Here is a 24,176-nt window from a genome sequence, read left to right on the forward strand (position 1 = left end):
AAATATCTCTTGGCCTAAGCTCATTTAAGATGGACTGAGACAAAGTGGAAAACTGTCCTGTGGTCTGATTTACCAAAATCAGAGATTATTTTAGTGAATCATGGGTGCCGCGTCCTCCGGGCTGAAGAGGAGAGGGACCATCCATCTTGTTTTCAGCGCACAGTTCAAAAGCCAGGATCCATGATGGTATGGGGGTGCATTAGTGCACATGGCATGGGTGACTTGCACATCTGTAAAGGCACCATTAATGCTGAACAATATATACAGGTTTTGGAGCAACATATGCTTTCAGGGAAGGACTTGCTTATTTCAGCAAGACAATGCCAAACCACATTCTGCATGTATTACAACAGCATGGCTCCATAGTAAAAAAAAAAAAGTCAGTGTCTGCCTGCAGTCCAGACCTGTCACCCAATTGAAAAATACAACAAAGGAGACCTTGAACTGTCGAGCACCAGAAATCCTATATCAAGCAAGAATGGTCAAACATTTCACTTTCAAAACTACAGCAGTTGGTCTTCTAACTTCCCAAACGCTTACAGAGTCTTGTTAAAAGAAGAGGTGATGCAACACACATCTGCACATCATTGCATTCTGTTTTGGAAGTGTCCCAACGTTTTTGGAAACAGTGTTGTACTTAGAGGAACCAAGTCTCTAGGGCACTGTGGTGGGGCAATTTTGCATGAAAACGCAGACTGAAACTACTGTAGTTAGGACACTTGGCATCTCTGACTCACAGACAACAGAAGCTATATGACCGATAGCAATATGCTGTATTTTGAACAGGCCTTAGTCAAGGCAAGTTAGTCCACTCACCAAGTGCTGTATTCACAAAACATCTTAAGGCATGAAGTAGCTCCCAAATGGCCGATTTAGGAGAAACTCTTAAAAACAATGGGTATGTCAGTCTTTATTCTAGGACACCTACATTTTTGGACTAAGAGTATCCTGCAAAAGCATTTTAGTGCTAAAACCATCTCCTAAATTAATGAAAAGTAAGGAGTAGTCATGTCGCTAAGATCAAATCACACACAATTCTAAAAGGGCTGCTGCCGGCAATCCGCCTCATAATCAGGTCGACGTTTTAGAAACATATAATGATAATGAGCTTTTAAAAAGGTATCGTGAGGGTATTATGATCATAGTAGAGCTAGTCAGGGATGCAGTCACTTCACCAACAAACAGAAACAACCCAATAACATCGGAGATCAAGGCTGTGACAACTCTACGCTACTTGGCCACAGGGGAAATACACATCGTACGACAAATCATTCGATTTCCTCTTGATGTTCATCAACTACAAAGAAACAAAGCCGACTTCATGGCCATAGCTGGAACACTCTGTGTACTTGGTGCTAAAGCTGGGGTTACGTATTTGTAAATACTATTTGTAAATATTACGTATTTGTTTATGAGTTGGTTTCATGTTTAATCAGTGACATTTTCCCTATTTTGATTTCAACATGGCCACACGACAGATCCTTCTACAGTAGTGCTATGATGATTTTACTGACAGAGACCCCTCCCCTATCAGCCAATCACTGTGGGCATAGTAAGTATGCTTGTTCGTGGAACAAGACACCATCCATAGCAACTTAGTAAAATTTGGTCTTAGCAGCTTTGTGAGTAGGTTTTAAGAGGAAACTCTTAGCTAGGAACTTTCAGTGCTGTTTAGGAGTCACCCTAGTGGTAAGATGAAATGTGTTGTGAATACGGCCCCTGAAATGTAGTGCAGCAATGGTCGTGTCAAGAGAGCTAAGCATCGACTGGTAACACAGCAACTGGTAAGACAACCGCTGGTAAGACAACAACTGGTCACACACCAGAGACACTTATCTCGTATGTTCAAGGGGAAAAGCAAGGGGGGAAATTGCTCTGAAGCACGCTTCCAGAACATTCCATCTGTATTCCACCAGGGTTCTATCAGCACCCAATCAGCAGATTGAACTCTTTGAAGTACTGCAGTTAATTCTGCATGCATTCCATTTTAAGATAACTTGGGGGGCGTAGAGCCCAATGGTGGGAAGACTGGGCAGTTTTTCTCTGTCATGGAAAATTTGGGCCTAATGATGCCCTTCTGGTCCTATCCACACGTCACGCTAAGGTATTTAAAATGCTTTCAAACGATGGACTTATCAGCCTCTCCCTCTTTGTCCTTTCTCTGTCTTACACTGCCTCCCTATCTAATTTCTTCCCACTCTGACCCAGCTCTGTTTTACTCTCTCTCACACTGCCTTCCCCCAGGTCTCTACTCTCTGTTTTAGACTCTCTCTCACACTGCCTTCCCCCAGGTCTCTACTCTCTGTTTTACACTCTCTCACACTGCCTTCCCCCAGGTCTCTCCTCTCTGTTTTACACTCTCTCTCACACTGCCTTCCCCCAGGTCTCTCCTCTCTGTTTTACACTCTCTCTCACACTGCCTTCCCCCAGGTCTCTCCTCTCTGTTTTACACTCTCTCACACTGCCTTCCCCCAGGTCTCTCCTCTCTGTTTTAGACTCTCTCTCACAATGCCTTCCCCCAGGTCTCTCCTCTCTGTTTTACACTCTCTCACACTGCCTTCCCCCAGGTCTCTCCTCTCTGTTTTACACTCTCTCTCACACTGCCTTCCCCCAGGTCTCTCCTCTCTGTTTTACACTCTCTCTCACACTGCCTTCCCCCAGGTCTCTCCTCTCTGTTTTACACTCTCTCTCACACTGCCTTCCCCCAGGTCTCTCCTCTCTGTTTTACACTCTCTTTTGGACTCTTTTTCCTTTCTCTATCTCACAATGTCCCTCTCCAACTCACTTTTTCTCTCACCCCATTGACCCTCGGTCTCTTTCAGTCTCTCCCAGCTTCCCAGACTTTTCAAACTGTTGCCAAAGTAATTTTTGGACGTCTGTGATTGCACTGCCAGCTCATAACATCGAATCATAACATTATAAAGCTTTTTCTGGAAATTGTTTATTGCAGCTGTCACCCAACTTACTGTGTTTTGACCACATTGCTGTTTTGCAACAGATCCAGTTGTGTTATGACAGGAAGAAAGGTTATATATCACCACAATGACTTCCTCCTGTCACACGTAAAACATAACCTTCTTAGCTTTAAAGAACCTTCTTAGCTTTACAGATAATGGCCCTGAGGCTGATACTAGGCATGTACAGTGTGCAGGAGTTTATTTTCTTTTAAAGCTTATTATTAATAGCACATCCATAAATTCTTTATATGGCCCACTTTTTGTGTAATGTACTCATGAAAACGATGAACATTGAAGACTCTATGAAACCTTTAGAAAGCGGTTTGTTAAAACTGGGAGGTTTTTGCTCCAGGATGAGGTGGCTAATTAAAATCATATTATGTTAATTTATATTGCAATATCACCTAAAACTTTTATTAACACAACCAAAGTAATTTTCTTCTTATACCATCTTGGACGTGTTTTAAAATAGATTCTACAAATTTAGAACTTCGTCCCCCCAAAACACTTATAAATAAAAATATAATTCTATAAATACAGTTAAGTCCAGAAATATTTAGAGAGTGACACAATTTTCATATTTTTGGCTCTGTACGCCACCACAATGGGTTTGAAATGAAACAACCCAGAAGCAGTTGAACTGCAGACGTTCAGCTTTAATTAAAGTGTTTTAACAAAAATACCTCATGAAACTTTTAGGAATTGCAACCATTTTCATACACAGTCCCCTTATTTCAGGGGCTTAAATGTAATTGGACAAATTAACACAATCATAAATAAAATGTTTTTATACTTTGTCAAGAGTCCTGGAACACATGGACAACACCAAACGTTGGGTTTGCCAGGCCTTTACTGGAGCTGTCTTCCGTTGTTGTTTGTTCATGGGTCTTTCAGTCTTAAATTTTGTTTTCAATAAGTGAAATGCATGCTTGATCGGATTGAGATCAGGTACTTGACTCGGCCATTGCAGAATATTCCACATCTTTGTCTTAAAAAATTCCTGGGTTGCTTTCACAGTATGTTTTGGGTCATTATCCATCTGTAAAGAGAAGCACCGTCCAACTTCACAGAATTTGGCAGAATCTGCGCACACAATATATCCCTATAAACATCAGAATTAATCTGGCTGCTGCTGTCTTCTGTCACATCATCAATAAACACTAGTGACCCAGTACCATTGAAAGCCATGCATGTCCATGCCATCACATTGCCTCCAACGTGTTTTACAGATGATGTAGTACGCTTTTTCCCATCATTCTGGTACAGGTTTTTTGTCAAATCTATACTTTCTATTCTTGAGGCTTATGAATGGTTTGCACCTTGTGGTGAACACTCCTGGAGTGTTCTTAACTTGGCTGGATGTTATGAAGGGGTTTTTCTTTACCAAGGAAAGGATCCTACGATCATCCACCACTGTTGTCTTCCATGGACATCCAGGCCTTTTTGTGTTGCAGAGTTCAGCAGTGTATTCTATTTTTCTCAGAATGTACCAAACTGTTGATTTGGCCACTCCTAATGTTCCTAATGATTCTTTTTGCAGCCTAAGGATGGCCTGTTTCACTTGCATTGAGAGCTCATTTGACCACATGAAGTGGGTTCACAGCAACAGCTTCCACATGTAAATGCCACACCTGGAATCAACTTCAGACCTTTTACCTGCTTAATTGATGAATAAATAATGAAAGAATAGCCGACAGCTGTCCATGAAATAGCTTTTGAGTCAATTGTTCAATCACTTTTGGGCCCTTGAAAAAGAGGGGCTACATATTAAAGAGCTGTAATTCTTAAGCCCTTCCCCTTAATTTGGATGTGAATACCCTCAAATTAAAGTGGAGAGACTGCAATTTAAGCCCATATTCATTATTTAACTGTAACTTGAATATATTTTGGTAAACAGACAAAATAACAAAACATGCGTCTAACTGTGTATATTAATACATGTGATCTGTGATGAAAGGGGGTGTGTTGAGGCTTCCTGATGATTTAACGTGAAACATGTTTCGCTTTCCAGGCTAAGGTGTATGATCAAGCAACTGGAGGAGAAAGATGTGGACTTTGAAGAACTGAAAAAAAACTTGGAGTACACAGCATCATTACTAGAGGCTGTTTACATTGACGGGACCAGGTACTGTACAGAACTGGACATCACTGTAGTGTTATTAAACTCTATCATTCTGTGTTATACTGACGATCCCTGCTGCCTGACCAGAAACACACACACGCATGCAGAAACACAAAGACACACCACAGCAGACACACAGAAACATACAAGCCCCTGCTGCCTGACCAGAAACACACACACGCATGCAGAAACACGAAGACACACCACAGCAGACACACAGAAACATACAAGCCCCTGCTGCCTGACCAGAAACACACACACGCATGCATGCAGAAACACAAAGACACACCACAGCAGACACACAGAAACATACAAGCCCCTGCTGCCTGACCAGAAACACACGCATGCAGAAACACGAAGACACACCACAGCAGACACACAGAAACATACAAGCCCCTGCTGCCTGACCAGAAACACACACACACATGCAGAAACACAAAGACACACCACTGCAGACACACAGAAACATACAAGCCACCTTAATAAGGACAGATACACACTCGCATTGACACACACACATACACACACACACATCCATGCACACACATTCTCTGCCTTTTTACTACGCCTGAATTTACACACAAACACACACGGACACACTCGCACACAGCCTTGTTGGTTATTCTTTAGCACCCAGCAGGTTTGGCTTTAAAGCTACGCTGGCTTGGTTCTGGGGGTTCCTGCTGCAGGTGGCAGTAGAGTGCCAGTAGGGGGCACACTTTCCTCTGGTCAGAATGTTTTTTTTCGATGCGGATGTCCCAGGGCAGTGAAGGGAAAACTGCTCCATGTAGTGTACCATCTTTTGGGTGGGAAATAAAGCAGATTTCCTGACTACCCGTGGACCCCTGGCACTGATGTAAATAATAATACCTATACAAAAATATTGATTTCCAGGTCCCTTTATACCCTGCTCATTGCACTATTGTCTCATCAGTCTTACTATGTTATTGTTTTGGTTTATTATGTGTATTTATGTGTACTGTATATTGCAGTCGGTGACTCTTATTGAGTGTCCTTTGTTTACGTTTTTTTTTATGAGTAAGCACAACAAAGCTGTCTGAACAGCTAACAATTTAGACATTAACTCCAACTGGTTTTGGTTAGAGATATGATTTAAGATAAAAAAATTCAAAATACATTATTTTAAATCAAGTATGCCATCGTCTTTTTCTGGATTTGTCAAAAGCGGTGGCTGAGTGGAGCAAAACGGCTGCCTTTTGGTCGGTCACTGACCGGATCCCACTCCCTGAGGGGGAGTCTTCATTTTTTTTCACACACACACACTCACACACACTCACACATAGCCAGAACACAGTGCTTGTCATTATTGGACATATTGACTGGCCTATCCACTCTCCCATGTTGTTTTTTCTGGTGTATGTATGTAATTGATATTGACTGTTAATCTGAACTGTAAGGTTTTCAAAGGCAAGTCACACTCTGATAAAATGACCTCTAGGCACCCTGAAGAAGCTCTAAAGCCAAGATATATTTTATCAATTAAAATGTTTTATCAAATACAATAGTGTCTATACAGAACTTCATTCACAAACCAAGCAACAGTAAGTTTGTCCCTCAGTAATGTTTCATTGCCCCCCTTTGGCCAATTTAGATATAGCATGTGACTAACTATTTGGGCTGCAAACTTGGCGCCAACCTGTGTGATTTAGTAAGGGCTTTATTTCTCGTTTAATACTGGTGAAAAGGACCACATTTGTCTGAGAAATTGAGAGGGTTAAATAGACTATTACTCCTGAACGTGTGCCAAATTTCATAACTTTGAGTTGAGTCAAAAGATGTGAACATGTACTCGTTATAGTGACACCATGTGGTTGTATATGTCGCGTCACTACAGTGTTTTCAGTATGTGTACCAAACTTTCACTTATAAAGATCCATAACTGAGTTATGAGTTATACAGATTCATGTGCCCCACCACACCCATGTGAATGTTTATGTTTCGCTGTTGTGTTAAGCAATATAAAAAATTAAAAAAACAGATGCCTCAAGTTTCATGCAGATAGGTTTTTCTTTTCCGGAGGAGTTGCATTTTAGGTTGTTTTGCATGAATTATAAATGGCAGAACATCTATCGTGGCTTGCTTCACAGGAACAGATAAAACAGTAATTGTTCCCTGAGTTGTGAACGACCTGTGAACAAGATTTCATAGATTTAGGTCAAAAAGGGTATAGGTTGTCAAGTGAGTGTGCTTGCTATAATCACTGTCCTTGGCAGGCAGTGCCAAGCAGATTCATGTGGTTTATGCCAGATCTCAATGAAAAGACAGATAATTTATCAACAATTTATCCAAATTTTGTCAAAATTAGGCCAGTGAAGTCTAAGTTAATAATAATAATAACAATAATAAACACATGTACAAGGGGTATTATCCCCTTTTGTTTGTTGCTTATCCCAGGCTCCCTGAGACAGCCAGGAGACAGATCACAGATCCATCATCAGAAACACGTTGGGAAAGGCTCTGATCTGCTTTACTTTCTTTCTCTCTCTCTGCCCGTTCAGGCAGGGTTTAGATGCGGAGGACGACCTGCAGAAGCTCCACTCGGATGGCGTTCCCACAGAGGTTACCGATTGGCTGGCTTCGACATTCACTCAGAAGGCCCGCCGACCCGCACGTCGCTCCGACGACAAGCCAAAGTTCCGCAGCATTGTACATGCAGTGCAGGCTGGGATATTTGTTGAAAGGTAAATGGAGAACTAAAGATTATATTGTTAGTGAATGAAAAATGGCCGCTGGTTCTAAAAGTGGCACTACTGAGCCAAGGGGTCCTGGGAAATTGCTTACTATGTCATGGATCTGTCGTTTCATGTCCCACGTTATCAAAACCACCCGCTTTCAACCTTGGAATTACATTTCTAACTGAGATATGATAATGACTCTACTTACAGATTATGCACATATAAACCACAAATAACACAAAATGGGAAGTAAAAAAAAATGTGTCAATCAAAAAAACTCTTTTACTGCTTGTTTAAGTTGGACAAATTTAAAGCATGGTTTTCCATTGCAATAAGATTTAGTTTCTTTATTTACGTGTTGCTAAATCAAGGTTAATGTAAGTCCCAGGATATCTACAAAACGTTAAATAATTTTTTTATTCCCAATATTTTAATGGGCCCTCAGGCTGGCCTAGTGTTTGAAGCATTGGACCAGTACCGAAAGGTTATTGAATCAAATCCCAGAGGCAACAAGGTGAAACCAATTCTGAGGTTCATTGACCGATTGACCGAATTCTGAGGTTCAAATGCACCTCCAATGCAAAAAAACTGATACAAAGGAATTTAAATGAATGGTGTGGGTACAAAAAGTCTTTGCTCAGTGGGAAATTCATTAAATAATTAACATCCAAGTTTTTGAGAGAGACTGTGCAATACTACCTCACTATAAATTACACTGTGTCCTAAATTACACAAGTAAAACTGCTCACTCTCTAACAACTTTTGTGTAAAATGTGAGACACAGAACAAATTATTTTATTTGTTAGTGTAAAGGCGGATGTCCATGCCCACCACTGGGGGTCGCTAACTGTGCTCTATTGAAGTTAGTACACCCATGAACTTTCCCTCTGAGGTTGTTTTTGATTTGGTTATTGCATTCACCTGTGTTTCATTGCTAATTTAAGTTATTGATTTTCTCTTTTCCTCACTGGGTGTCTTACTATTTAAGTTGGTTTATCATTTACATTAATTTATCGGTGCTTAGTCTTAGTTTTTATGCCACTGATTAATGGCATGTTGTTTGTGTCCTAGAAAAGAAAGTTTGTTTTTTTTTTATTCAAGAAGGGACTGCCTAATTTCTGCTCTTGGGTCTACCTACATAAACCATCACAGTTAGTCTCAGCTTTCTGTGCTTATCTTTTAAACCTTAATGTGATGGTGGTGTGAGAATAAAATTTAAGTCTGAATCATCAACAGAGGTGGAAATATTTACAACTGAACTGTCAAACTTTGGGATTTGCCCTGTCTGGTGTGCCTGAGTGCCTCATATATACAGGCAGGTTTCCCAGACACAGACTAGTCCTTTACTAAAAAATCAAGCCAAAAGGAAAGTAATACGCCAAATAATTTATGGAACAATTACTCTCGATTGACAGGGGGACACAGATTTTGGGGGTGGATAACAGGAACCATGTCCCCAGTTTCACCGAATGAAAATCTAACTCATATATTTCTGGGGAAATCACTATTGACTGTGTAGCTCAGTTTAAAGAGCAGCATCCTCTAATACCTGAGGTTGTTGGTTTCAATCCCACAGAGGTCATTTTAAGTTTAGTTATGTTTGGAAAAGTCCCTTGTGATTAGTAGGAGGGGACAGATTTCGCCAGTGGCTGACAGAAATGGTCTCCCCTTTTTTATTTAAATAAACTCCACTCCTATTTAATTAAATTCCATTTTATTTAATTAACTTCCACAGGTGTCCCTTTTATTTGGAATTGAACTCTACTCTAAAATGAACCTGTACAATATGTCTGTGAGGGAGAGACACAAAACATTTTTTGGAAAAATCACTGTTGATTGACGAGGGACACAGATTTCGGCGGTCGGTGGTTGGCCCTCTACCATGCCCTCTAGTTAATTAAAGGAAAATCTACTCCAGAATGAAATCAACCGGTACAATGTGAGAGAGAGACACAATATCTGTGGAATATTTATAGTCTTTGGGACAATTCCCCTCAATTGACAGGGGGACACAGACTTTGGCGGTGGATGACAGAACCCTTGTCCCCAGTTTAATGGAATGAAAATCTACTCCACATATTTTCTGGTCAATCACTATTGACTGTGTAGCTTAGTTTATCGAGCAGTATTCTTCTAAATCCAGATGTTGTTTGTTTGAATCCCACAGTGATCAGTTTTAGTTTTGTTTTTGGAAAAATCACTTTCAATTAATAGGAGGGCACAGATTTTGCCAGTGGTTGACAGAAATGGTCTCCCCTTTTATTAAACTCCACTCTGGAATTAAATGAAACTTGAATGTGTTGGTGAGGTGGAGACAAAACAGTATACGCTAATTCATTTTATTTTTTTATAGTTGTTGTTTAACGGAGGGCGCAGATTTCACAGGTGGCTGGCAAAGTTTGCTTTTTCAAAACTCTCAATAGTTACTATAAATTAAGTTATTTTGTGGAAAATCCCTTGATTCATAAAAGAGTACAGATTTTGCCAGTGGCTGACAGAAATTGTCACCTATTCTGTTAAATTAAAAGGTTTTGAAGTGATGCTGGGACTCGAGCGTTCTTGAGTGTTTGACTTCCACTCCTTTCACTATCTTTTAGCCTCGCCCAATGAAAAATATATCTACCCCCTGAAAACAAATGAGTTTCATGTAACACTGGATGTCGGCATCCATATGTTCTGCATGGGTTGTGTTTTGAAAAGTACATAATTGACAGTTTGAGAATGTAAAACGTTGACGTGTGGTGTTTTTCCAGGATGTTCAGAAGGGCCTACACAGCTGCTATGCCTAACCAACCTGCAGAAGTGGTTAACTGTCTCCGGGTAAGGACATGCCCTGACCACAATGCATTGCATGCCCGTAACTATCGGGGGTGGGGAGGGGGCTGGAAGGACATCTCGCACCCCGACCCGGGGTCACCACGATACACCAGTGATACATTGTGTTTATTACCATTTGTTTTTGTGTTTATTACCATTTGTTTTTGTGTTTATTACCATTTGTTTTTACGTTAGAAATGTGCGCCTTTAACTTGATTCACAGCACTGGGAGATTTTACTTGAAAAGGGAAAAAGAAAATTATCGATGATGGCTTATTTAACATGTAAACCAGAAGGAGAGTTTTTCCTGGTCTGGTCAACATATAATGAATCCCTTGAAAAACTGTTCACTCAAATATAATTTTTTTCCAGGATGATCATTTAAGGGTTCTACGAATTGAAATGTAAAGGAACAGCTTTAAAGCCGTACAATAAATCAAACTCTATCATTTTATTATTGCCTTCACCCTCAGGACATTGACACGTGGAACTTCGATGTGTTCTCCCTAACCACGGCCAGTGACAACCATCCCCTGCAGACTCTCTTTTTCGAGTTGGTTACCCGTTACGAACTCAACAGCAAATTCAAGGTCTACACTTTGCCATCAATATTTTAATACAACTCTCTCCGTTTACGTACAGTTTTAATTCTAAATTCCAATTTCTGTCAGCCACTTGAATGTCTGCCTATTCAAGCGTACACATTGTATTTCTCGCAAGATATATTGCCATTTTTGTAAAGCACTTTTTACAAGTAGAAATCCCAAGTGGCTCACGCGTGCCATGGCCTTTCAAAGAGCCATATTCCACTGACCGAGCCAGAATACCTTGTTGTGCCCTGTGGTAATTCCAGATCCCCATCTCCTGTCTGACATGGTTTCTGGAGAAGCTGGAGAGGGGCTACGCCAAACACAACAACCCATACCACAGCAGCATCCACGCCGCTGACGTCACCCAGACCCTGCACTGTCTCCTGCTTCGGACAGGCCTGGTGGTAAGTACTCCCCTCTCCGCTGGCCCAGTTTCAGTGTTTATTACTGGTTGACCAAATGCCATTAAATTACTATGACTTGGTGTTTACAGCAGGGTAAAGAAGCCAGTGTAAATGACTGTAGTTTATAACAGGGTATAGAACCCAGTGTAAATGACTGTAGTTCGTAACAGGGTAAAGAAACAAGTGTAAATGACTGTAGTTTATAATAGGGTAAAGTCACCAGTGGGAATTACTGTAGTTTAGAACATGGCATAGAAGCCAGTGTAAATTACTGTAGTTTAGAACAGGGTATAGAAGGAAGTGTAAATTACTGTAGTTTAGAACAGGCTAAAGAAACTAGTGGGAATTACTGTAGTTTAGAACATGGCATAGAAGCCAGTGTAAATTTCTGTAGTTTACAACAGTGTAAAGAAACAAGTGTAAATTACTGTAATGTAGAACAGGGCATAGAAGCCAGTGTAAATTACTGTAGTCTAGAACATGTAATAGAGCCAGTATAAATGAATGTAAATGAATTACAGGTCTTGTGTTGGTCTCCTGTGTAGCATTGGCTGACTGAACTGGAGGTGTTGGCGTCTCTGTTTGCCGCGGCAATCCATGACTACGAACATACTGGAACTACCAACAACTTCCTCATTCACACCAAGTAAGATGCATAACTCACTGCTATCACCACCACGCAGAGGTGGTACCGTGACATTTCTTTGCACAGCCAACTTACGTCAATGGCTACACAATGATGTAGCCATCCACGACTGTGACCTAATTTGGAATTAACAATATCTTTCAAGCTCAATGCATTGTATTTGAGTGACTGCTCAAAAAAATTAAGGGAACACGTAATCATCACAATATAACACCAAGTCAATCAAACTTCAGGGATATCAATCTGTCCAGTTAGGAAGCATAAGCGATTGTGAATCAATGTCACCTGTTTTGGTGCAAATGAAAGTGACAACAGGTGCACTGGAGAGGCAACGGCAAGACAACCTGCGAAAAGGGAATGGTTTTGCAGGTGGTGGCCACAGACAATTGCCCTCTCTTTATCCTTCCCGACTGATTCCTGACTGTAGTTTGGCATTTTGCTAGTGTCCTACTGGTTGCATGAAGCGGTGCCTGCTTCCCATTTAGGTTGCATGAGGAGAGCTGGACAGGGCCGTGAAGGGCGTCAACCCAGAAGCAGGACTGGTATCTGCTCCTTTGTGCAAGGAGGAACAGGAGGAGCATTGGTAGAGCCCTACATGAGGGCCTGACGTCCTCTAGGTGAACATTATGCTGCCTGCAACATCATCCAGCATGAGCGGTTTGGCGGTGGGTCAGTGATGGTCTGGGGAGGCATATCCTTGGATGGTCACACAGACCTCCACGTGCTAGCCAACAGTACCCTGACTGCTGTTAGGTACCAGGATGAAATCCTCAGACCATCGTCAGACCTTACGCTGGTGCAATGAGCCCTGGGTTCCTCCAGGTGCAGGACAATGCCCAGGCTCATGTGACCAGAGTGTGTAGGCAGTTCCTGGATGATGAAGGCATTGATGCCATTGACTGGCCCCAGACCCGAATCCAATTGAGAACCACTGGGAAGTTATGTATGGGTGCATCCAACGTCGCCAAGTAGCGCCACAGAATGTCCAAGTTTTTGGTTTCCGTTGACCGCTGTAACGTCATTTTGTTCTCAATGAATTACACAATGTACAGTAAAGACTTCGATCTTTAATATATTTAGTTCGAGACATGTGTGATTTGTGTTCCCTTCATTTCTTTGCACAGTGTAGTTACATCAAACCCACATTCACACCAAGACAAAACCCTTCAATTGTGACCCTGCCAAACACAACTGGATATCGCTCGATTATGTTTTGTTTTATGCTTTGTTCTATGATTCCATTGGATGACAGAGGCGTTCAAAAATGCCCCATGTTAGAGTGGGATAGAGTAAGATACATTGAGATAGGGGAAAGAGCAAAAAAACAGCAAGAAAGGGGAAAAAACAGAGCAAGAAAGAGAGAAAGCAAATTAGTTTGAGTTCTTTCTAGAGCTGCCCTACGGATTCCAGCCCCAGCCTACTCTTCCTTAAGCAAACATATCTTATGGACAGAGGACAGTATTTTTAGCCATGGATTTTCCACATGGACATAGAGGGACTTAAGAAATCGGTCTCCTGGCACATAGCTCAACTCTTTATTTAGGGAAAGACAACATGAGTGCTTGCTGACATCAGCAAGATATCTTGATCCTTTCTAATATGTCACAAGCATATGGGTTTCTCCTATTAAATGATGCATCATAACCAAAAAAGTATATATTATAACCATCAAATGATACATAATAAAGCCAAAATGAAGCATTGTAACCACAAAATGATGTATAATAATGACAAAATTATGCATTATAACCACAAAGTTATGCACCATAACTGCTTATGTTCTATGTGTGATCTGTCCATTGATTTCAGTTATTCTAAGTGAACTGAAATGAAACACCCAAACCAAGTAGACCTTGCATCTCAGGTAAGAAGTCTGGTGCTCAAGAATAGTGCCAAGATAAATTAACTTCATAATGTCACAGTGTGGAGGCAGGACCCAAGGCGCAGAGCAGTAGTGGACAAACATTCCTTTAATTGTGTACTTACAAAAACAACAAATGTGGCTCAGCAACCACAAACCAAAACACATAGAGCACAAACAATGATCCTCAATTGGAGTACGAACAGGGCAACTTAAATAGGATCCCCAATTAGAGACAACACAGTGCAGCTGCCTCTAATTGGGGACCAGCAAAACTAAACATGCAGATGCCTTGAGGGCATCCCTGCAGTCAGGCCCTGACAGTACCTCCAGACCAGCATGGAGATGCCTAGAGGGCATCCCTGCAGTCAGGCCCTGACAGTACCTCCAGACCAGCATGGAGATGCCTAGAGGGCATCCCTGCAGTCAGGCCCTGACAGTACCTCCAGACCAGCATGGAGATGCCTAGAGGTCATCCCTGCAGTCAGGCCCTGACAGTACCTCCAGACCAGCATGGAGATGCCTAGAGGGCATCCCTGCAGTCAGGCCCTGACAGTACCTCCAGACCAGCATGGAGATGCCTAGAGGGCATCCCTGCAGTCAGGCCCTGACAGTACCTCCAAACCAGCATGGAGATGCCTAGAGGACATCCCTGCAGTCAGGCCCTGACAGTACCTCCAGACCAGCATGGAGATGCCTAGAGGGCATCCCAACCGCCCTGACACATAAAATAAAACAAGAAAGGCCAGTTAAATCAAACTGTGGTCCTTTGAAAGGGTCTTTTCAGTTTACATTGGTGATAAATAAACATTTGACTTGTTCTGATGGGACAACTAGCCAGCTGATGTGAGGTTTTAGGTGGTTGTATTGTTCAACCTACTAGAACCAAAAAGGAATGTGCAATGCTTTGTCAACCACAAATGTGCCTGCATTTGTTCATATGATTTGTAACCAATACATTTGTCAAAACTAACAGAATTGCACAAATGGCATAGTATGAAACGGGGTGTTGTTAACAGGCGATAATGAACCCTAATGTTAACCACACGGCCACCCTGATGCATAAACCTAATGAACAAAATGTTTTATTTAGTTCTTGTGATTTATTTACTACTAAGCCAATTTCAGTTATGTGTCTGTGGAATGGACAGTAGCCCCATGTGAACTCAACCCAATCACTACACCTGGATCACGAGCTAGTCTCTAATGGGTCTGCCTAAAGAGTCTGTCTAGCCATTCTTAGTAGTACTTAAGGATTGTTTTCTGTGTGTGCGTGCGTGTGTGTGTGTTGTGTTGTATGTTCTCTAGGTCAGACTTTGCCATGATCTACAATGACAGGTCAGTCCAAGAGAGCCACCACATCAGTGCAACATTTCGCCTTCTTCAAGAAGACCAGTCTAATATTTTTGTCAACCTCTCCAGAGAAGAGTGGATGTAAGAATGCTATATTTTGTATTGATAAAAAATCATATTACCTACATATGCAATATTTATGAGTACCTTGAGTGTACATATGCAGTATTTATGAGTAACTGTATCCTATATACAGTATTTAGTATGAGTAAATGTGTCCTGGATACAGTATTTAGTATGAGTAAATGTGTCCTGGATACAGTATTTAGTATGAGTAACTGTATCCTAGGTACATGTATTTAGTATTAGTAACTTTTCCTTAGATACAGTATTTAGTATGAGTAAATGTGTCCTAGGCATAGTATTTAGTATGAGTAACTGTGTCCTAGGCATAGTATTTAGTATGAGTAACTGTGTCCTAGGCATAGTATTTAGTATGAGTAACTGTGTCTTAGATACAGTATTTAGTATGGGTAACCTTTCCTTAGATACAGTATTTAGTATGAGTAACTGTGTCCTTGGCATAGTATTTAGTATGAGTAACTGTGTCCTAGGCATAGTATTTAGTATAAGTAACTGTGTTCTAGATACAGTATTTAGTATGGGTAACTTTTCCTTAGATACAGTATTTAGTATGAGTAACTGTGTCCTAGGCATAGTATTTAGTATGAGTAACTGTGTCTTAGATACAGTATTTAGTATGGGTAACCTTTCCTTAGATACAGTATTTAGTATGAGTAACTGTGTCCTTGGCATAGTATTTAGTATGAGTAACTGTGTCCTAGGCATAGTATTTAGTATGAGTAACTGTGTCCTAGGCATAGTATTTAGTATAAGTAACTGTGTTCTAGATACAGTATTTAGTATGGGTAACTTTTCCTTAGATACAGTATTTAGTATGAGTAACTGTGTCCTAGGCATAGTATTTAGTATGAGTAACTGTGTCTTAGATACAGTATTTAGTATGGGTAACCTTTCCTTAGATACAGTATTTAGTATGAATAACTGTGTCCTTGGCATAGTATTTAGTATGAGTAACTGTGTCCTAGGCATAGTATTTAGTTTGAGTAACTGTGTCCTAGGCATAGTATTTAGTATGAGTAACTGTGTCCTAGGCATATTATTTAGTATGAGTAACTGTGTCTTAGATACAGTATTTAGTAGGAGCAACTGGGTCCTAGATACTGTACATAGACACATAGAGACAGACTGACAGACAGACAGGATTACACATCTACAGCATGTTACCATAGGAACAGGAATAAGGTCAGTCTGAAAAGGTCACTGCCTCTGGGGTTGTCTTCGGGATTATAACCAGTTGAATATGATTCCATCTCCAATGCTATTCCCAATTAAGTACACTGGAGGCTCTGGTCACCCATAGGTTGTTTGTGGAAAGTAGTGCACTTTAAAGGGTATATGTTGGGAGACAACCTAGTGTCTCTCTCTCCTGCCTACTCTGTTCCTCCTCTGACCATAGCGTTTGTGTGTGTTATGTGTGTGTTTGTGTGAATCAATTTCAGGGAACTGAGGGCGCTGGTGATTGAGATGGTGCTGGCTACAGACATGTCGTCTCATCTTGTCCAGGTCAAAGCAATGAAGGCTTGTCTGCAGCAGACTGATGGGTACGTTCTGCTACACACCTCACCCAGATGATTTTATCAGAAATGATCCACACTTCACCCAGATTACATAATCAGAGATGATCCACACTTCACCCAGATTACATAATCAGAGATGATCCACACTTCACCCAGATTACATAATCAGAGATGATCCACACTTCACCCAGATTACATAATCAGAGATGATCCACACTTCACCCAGATTATATAATCAGAGATGATCCACACCTCACTCAGATGACTGTCAGAGATGATCTAAACCTCACCCAGGTGGCATTATCAGAGATGAACCACACCTCACCTAGATGACATTATCAGAAATGATCCACACTTCACCCAGGTGACATTATCAGAGATGATGGACACTTCACACTGGTAACATTATCAGAGATGATCCACAATTCACCCAGGTAACAATATCAGAGATAATCCACACCTCTCCCAGGTGTCATTATCAAAGATGATCCACACTTCATCCAGATTATATTATCAGAGATGATCCACCTTTCATCCAGGTAACATTATCAGAGAGGATCCACACTTCACCCAGGTGGCATTATCAGAGATGATCCACACTTCACCTAGATGACATTATCAGAGATGATCCACACTTCACCCAGGTAACATTATCAGAGATAATCCACAATTCACCCATCTGACATTATCAGAGATGATCCGCACTTCACCCAGGTGAAATTATCAAAGATGATCCACACTTCACCCAGATGACATTATCAGAGATGATCCACACTTCAACCAGGTGAAATCATCAAAGATGATCCACACTTCGCCCAGATGACATTATCAGAGATGATCCATACTTCACCCAGGTGACATTATCAGAGATGATCCATACTTCACCCAGGTGACATTATCAGAAATGCTCCTCATTTTACCCAGAGGTGTGGCTCATCTCTGACATGGTAGATAGCAAGCCTCTTAGATAGATGCTATTCTTGCGCCAGATAGAAACACCAAGATGTTGTCTCAGCTTGGCATCTGTCATTCAAACAGGGTTTATATGTTATTTGTGATTAATTTTTTTAACCTGTGATTAACAGCATAGAGAAGCCCAAAGCACTGTCCCTTCTCCTGCACACAGCAGACATCAGCCACCCCTCCAAGCCCTGGGCTCTACACTCTCGCTGGACCAAAGCCCTCATGGATGAGTTCTTCAGACAGGTAAGACCCGTGGAGGAGCTTACAACTCTGGAGTTTTCTTATGTACTATGTCAGTCTCTGGTCATTACCTTCTGGATTACCCAGCTCAGTGTTGTCAATTGTCCGTGGTAGAAGATTTTAAGATCTGTCTCCTTCTTGTGTTCCTGAGGGTGACCGAGAGGCAGAGCTTGGTCTTCCCTTCTCTCCGCTGTGTGATCGGAACAGCACCCTAGTTGCAGAGTCACAGATTGGTAAGACTTTATCTCCACCCATAGTCATTATGAGTGTCCAGAGGGAAAACATTACACACTTGACATACAGTGGATATAAAAAGTCTACACACCCCTGTTAAAATGCCAGGTTCTTGTGATGTAAAAGAATGAGACAAAGAAAGATCATATCAGAACTTTTTCCAGCTTTAATGTGACCTATAACGTGAACAATCCAATTGAAAAACAAACTGAAATCTTTGAGAAAAAAAAAACCTCACAATAACCTGGTTGCATAAGTGTGCACACCCTTAAACTAATACTTTGTTGAAACACCTTTTGATTTGATTACAGCATTCAGTCTTTTGGGGAAGGAGTCTAATAGCATGGCATTTCTTGACGTGGCAATATTTGTCCACTCTTCTTTGCAAAACGGCTCCAAATCTGTCAGATTGCGAGGACATCTCCTGTGCACTGCCCTCTTCAGATCACCCCACATATATTCAGTTGGATTCAGGTCTGGGCTCGGGCTGGGCCATTCCAAAACGTTATTCTTCCAGTTCCAGCTGAAGAAAAACAGCCCCAACACATGATGCTGCCACCACCATGCTTCACTGTGGGTATGGTGTTCTTTGGGTGATGTGCAGTGTTGTTTTTGCGCCAAACATACCTTTTGGAATCATGGCCAGAAAGTTCAACTTTGGTTTCATCAGACCATAACACATTTTCCCATATGCTTTTGAAGGACTTGATGTTTGTTTTTGCAAACTTCAGCCTGGCTTGGATGTTTTTCTTTGTAAGAAAAGGCTTCCATCTTGCCACCCTACCCCATAGCCCATTCAAATGAAGAATACGGGAGATTGTTGTCACATGTAGCACACAGCCAGTACTTGCCAGAAATTCCTGCAGTTCCTTTAATGTTGCTGTAGGCCTCTTGGAAGCCTCCCTGGCCATTTTTTTTCTCGTCTTTTCATCAATTTTGGAGTGATGTCCAGCTCTTGTTAATGTCTCTGTTGTGCCATATTGTCTCTACTTGATGATGACTGTCTTCACTTTGTTCCATGGTATATCTAAAGCTTTGGGATTTATTTTGTACCCTTCTCCTGACTGATATCTTTCAACAATGAGATCCCTCTGATGCTTTGGAAGCTCTCTGCGGACCATGGCTTTTGCTCTGAGATACAACTAGGAAAATCCTACTATAACAGCTGAACTTGATTTGTGATTAATCAGACTCACTTTAAATGATGGCAGGTGTTTAATGACATCTATTTAACATGAGTTTGAATGTGATTAATTCTGAAAACAGCCACATCCCCAGTTATGCAACCAGTTTATTGTAAGGTTTTTATTTTTCCCCTTCAAAGATTTCAGTTTGTTTGTCAATTGAATTGTTCACATTGTAGGTCACATTAAAAGTGGAAAAGGTTCTGACATGATTTATATTTGTTTCATTCTTTTACATCACAAAAACCTGGCATTTTCACAGGGGTGTGTAGACTTCTTATATTCACTGTACATCTCCACACAAAACCAACCTTTTCTAATCGACACAGAATGTGTGTGAAAATGTGGTCCTCTGAGTGAATGTGTTGGATACTGGTAGTCTTGTATGAATGCGAGTCCATGAATGAAGTTTACATTTCAGGTATTTATCATTTTGCTCTCATCCGCAATCTTGCAGGCTTCATAGACTTCATAGTGGAGCCCACGTTCTCTCTGTTGACCGACATGGCAGAGAAGATAGTAATTCCACTGGTTGAAGAAAACCCAGGTCCACCAGACCCCTGCAATCGGCATAGGTGACTTACTGTAGACTTTTAATATTCAACAAAACATAGCTGACATACTGCAGCCTTTTAACACGTTACAGCGCACGCACATACATGCCTCTGTAGAGATATGGCAGCTTAATCCAAACAGCTATTTGTTTGGGGTGTGGATTGTTCCAAGATAACACGTGTCAGACATTATAAAGGGGTGAAATATGCTGACGACATGTCTTATAAAGCATTATATCTTTTTTCGTCCTACCAGTAATTTGTGGAAGGAGAGTTCCAGGGGTTTACAGTGGAGCCTGGCGCACATCACCTCGGAGCTGGTCAGCTTCCGATCCACATGGACGCGGCACACAGAAGACAACAAGTTCAAATGGAGGGAAAGCAACTCCAATGGTACAATCCATTTTGACTATTGAAACCTCACTCTGCGTCAGGGCCTGGACAATCTTACCATGGCTACAAAAGATAGCCTGGGGGTTAGGGTTCTGGTCAAGCATTTGAAAGGGTTCTGGCCAGAATCTGAAAGGTCGCAGGTTAAAATCCCTGAGCCAATAGGGGGAAAATAACCCATATACAGTGGGGAGAACAAGGATTTGATTCACTGCCAATTTTGCAGGTTTTCCTACTTACAAAGCATGGAGAGGTCTGTAATTTTTTATCATAGGTCCTCTTCAACTGTGAGAGACGGAATCTAAAATCCAGAAAATCACATTGTATGGTTTTTAAATAATTCATTTTCATTTTATTGCATGACATAAGTATTTGATCACCTACCAACCAATAAGAATTCTGGTTCTCACAGACCTGTTAGTTTTTCTTTAAGAAGCCCTCCTGTTCTACAGTCATTACCTGTATTAACTGCACCTGTTTGAACTCATTACCTGTATAAAAGACACCTGTCCACACACTCAGTCAAACAGACTCCAACCTCTCCACAATGTCCCAAGACCAGAGAGCTGTGTAAGGACATCAGGGATACAATTGTAGACCTGCACAAGGCTGGGATGGACTACAGGACAATAGGCAAGCAGCTTGGTGAGTAGGCAACAACTGTTGGCACAATTATTAGAAAATGGAAGAAGTTCAAGATGACGGTCAATCTCCCTCTGGGGCTCCATGCAAGATCTCACCTCGTTGGGCATCAATGATCATGAGGAAGGTCAGGGATCAGCCCAGAACTACACGGCAGGACCTGGTCAATGACCTGAAGAGAGCTGGGACCACAGTCTCAAAGAAAACCATTAGTAACACACTACGCCGTCATGGATTAAAATCCTGCAGCGCACGCAAGGTCCCCCTGCTCAAGCCAGCGCATGTCCAGGCCCATCTGAAGTTTGCCAATGACCATCTGGAAGATCCAGAGGAGGAATGGGAAAAGTTAATGTGGTCCGATTAGACAAAAATAGAGCTTTTTGGTCTAAACTCCACTCGCCGTGTTTGGAGGAATAAGAAGGATGAGTACAACCCCAAGAACACCATCCCAACCGTGAAGCATGGAGGTGGAAACATAATTATTTCTCTTAAACTCAAGGAAAACATAAATGCTAGTTTTAGGACCCAAGAAACAAATAGCGTTGTTAGCAGATCTCACTGTGAACCTCGACGGCTGCATGGTCGTATCCAAAAAAACCTTGGCGTTACCCTTGACCCTGACCTCTCCTTTGAAGAACATATAAAATATGTCTCAAGAGTTGCTTATATTCATCTTCGAAACATTAGAAACTTTCTATCAAAAAATTTATCCATGCTTTCGTTACTTCTAGACTAGATTACTGCAATGCTCTTCTCTCTGGTTATCCAGACAAACTAATAAATAAACTTCAATTAGTGCTGCACACGGCTGCTAGAATCCTAACTAGAACAAAAAAATTTGAACACATTACTCCTGTACTAGTGTCCTTACACTGGCTGCCTGTTAGGGTTAGGGCTGATTTTAAGGTTTTACTCTTAACCTATAAATCAATACATGGACTTGCTCCTACTTACCTTGCTGAAATGATCCAGCCATACATACCTACACGTAACCTTAGATCGCAAGATGCAGGCCTTTTAATTATACCTAGAATTTCTAAACAAACAGCCGGAGGCAGGGCCTTTTCTCATAGAGCTCCACTACTGTAGAATGATCTGCCAATTAAGGTTAGAAATGCAAACTCAGTGCAAACTTTCAAGTGTCTACTAAAAACTAATCTCTACAGCACGGTTTATAATTAGGTGTAGCCTGGCCCGGGGGCGTGAAGGTGACCAGTAGGCTTGATACTGTCCACCCTTGCTGTCTTGCCAGGTGGGCTCTCGTCACCACTGGGATGCCCTCCCTCCAATACCTTTCGGGGGAAGAATCACTGGCTTGTCATTGTCTCTCTGTTGCGCACTTGTGCAATTGGGCTGTACGCTGCTGGCAATACTCTGCCCTCTTTCAGGGGGGTTGCGGTTGGTGGGTGTCCCTTTGATTGATGCCTGGCAATGTGGGTGGATTGATTTCCTGCCTGTTGGGCCCTGTCCGGGGCCTCCCCCGGGTAGGGCCAAAGTGTCGCCGGACATCCCCGTCTCAGTTCCAAGGTGTTACGCTGCTAAACTATTGTGCTGGGGGATATGAGGAATGCACTTTCTAACTTTTCTCAGTCTCCTCCAGTTTTTAATTTTAGGAAGAGATGAGGTCCTGGTCCACACCTGCGGAGTACCTGGTTTGGGGGGCCCGTTGCTGTCCCTGTCCTTGTCCACCTGGTCATATTTTTGACCTAGTCTAGAATCAAATAGACTCTGGATTTAGCCCAGAGACATTTATTTATTATTCTAATTGGACTCTTAAGCCAAAAGAGGACTGGTCACCCCTCTGATCCTGGGTCCTCTCTAGGTTTCTTCCTAAAATTCGGCCTTCTTAGGGAGTTTTTCCTAGCCACTGAAATCCAACACTACTCTTGTTTGCTCCTTGGGGTTTAAGGCCGGGTGTCTCTGTAAAGCACTTTGTGACAACTGCTGTTGTAAAAAGGGCTTTATAAATACATTTGATTGATTTGATTGAATTCTTTGTGGATGCTTTTCTGCAACATATTGAGGGGAGGATGGATGGGGCCATGTATCGCGAGATCTTGGCCAACAACCTCCTTCCCTCAGTAAGAGTATTGAAGATGGGTCGTGGCTGGGTCTTCCAGCATGACAACGACCCGAAACACACAGCCAGGGCAACTAAGGAGTGGCTCCGTAAGAAGCATCTCAAGGTCCTGGAGTGGCCTAGCCAATCTCCAGACCTGAACCCAATAGAAAATCTTTGGAGGGAGCTGAAATCCTTATTGCCCAGCAACAGCCACGAAACCTGAAGGATCGGAAGAAGATCTGTATGGAGGAGTGGGCCAAAATCCCTGTGTGTGCAAACCTGGTCAAGAACTACAGGAAACGTATGATCTCTGTAATTGCAAACAAAGGTTTCTGTACCAAATATTAAGTTCTGCTTTTCTGATGTATCAAATAGGTATGTCATGCAATAAAATGCTAATTAATTACTTAAAAATCATACAATGTGATTTTCTAGATTTTTGTTTTAGATTCCTTCACTCACAGTTGAAGAGTACCTATGATAAATATTACAGACTTTTACATGCTTTGTAAGTGGGAAAACCTGCAAATTTGGCAGTGTATCAAATACTTGTTCACATCCCCACTGGATGTGGGTTTGAGCAAAGCTCTCGTTAAGCACTAATTGCATCTGTGAGTTACTCTGGATCAAAATGCCGGTTGAATGGCCCGAGACCAGTTCGGCTGAGTGACTGGTCAGGGTAAAGTATTGCTTCTTGGCAAGTACACAGCCCTCATAGAGCACGGTTGGCCTCTCGCTAATTCAGCCAGTTGATCAACAATTTATTATCAATCCAGGGTTGGTTAGATTTTTTATTTGTCTCAGTGATTAATGTCTCTCTTTGACTTTCAACAAGCAGAAATGTATTCACGTTTTCCTCC

At 41.7% G+C, this 24,176-nt stretch overlaps 1 protein-coding gene across 1 annotated transcript in view; it reads left to right on the forward strand.

The window, feature by feature from the left end:
- LOC105016691 (calcium/calmodulin-dependent 3',5'-cyclic nucleotide phosphodiesterase 1B) overlaps positions 1-24,176 on the forward strand; it is a 28,464-nt gene that overhangs the window by 4,009 nt on the left and 279 nt on the right. Inside the window, exons 2-13 of the mRNA XM_013138067.4 lie at positions 4,969-5,082; positions 7,599-7,781; positions 10,529-10,595; positions 11,066-11,182; positions 11,446-11,586; positions 12,132-12,232; positions 15,402-15,527; positions 16,970-17,071; positions 18,133-18,253; positions 18,402-18,483; positions 20,126-20,243; positions 20,479-20,615. Coding sequence (XP_012993521.1) covers positions 4,969-5,082; positions 7,599-7,781; positions 10,529-10,595; positions 11,066-11,182; positions 11,446-11,586; positions 12,132-12,232; positions 15,402-15,527; positions 16,970-17,071; positions 18,133-18,253; positions 18,402-18,483; positions 20,126-20,243; positions 20,479-20,615 — 1,409 coding nt within the window. The remainder of the gene's footprint in view (positions 1-4,968; positions 5,083-7,598; positions 7,782-10,528; positions 10,596-11,065; positions 11,183-11,445; positions 11,587-12,131; positions 12,233-15,401; positions 15,528-16,969; positions 17,072-18,132; positions 18,254-18,401; positions 18,484-20,125; positions 20,244-20,478; positions 20,616-24,176) is intronic.

This window comes from Esox lucius, chromosome 17, assembly GCF_011004845.1.
Source record: "Esox lucius isolate fEsoLuc1 chromosome 17, fEsoLuc1.pri, whole genome shotgun sequence".
In the NCBI taxonomy this organism is placed as follows: domain Eukaryota; kingdom Metazoa; phylum Chordata; class Actinopteri; order Esociformes; family Esocidae; genus Esox; species Esox lucius.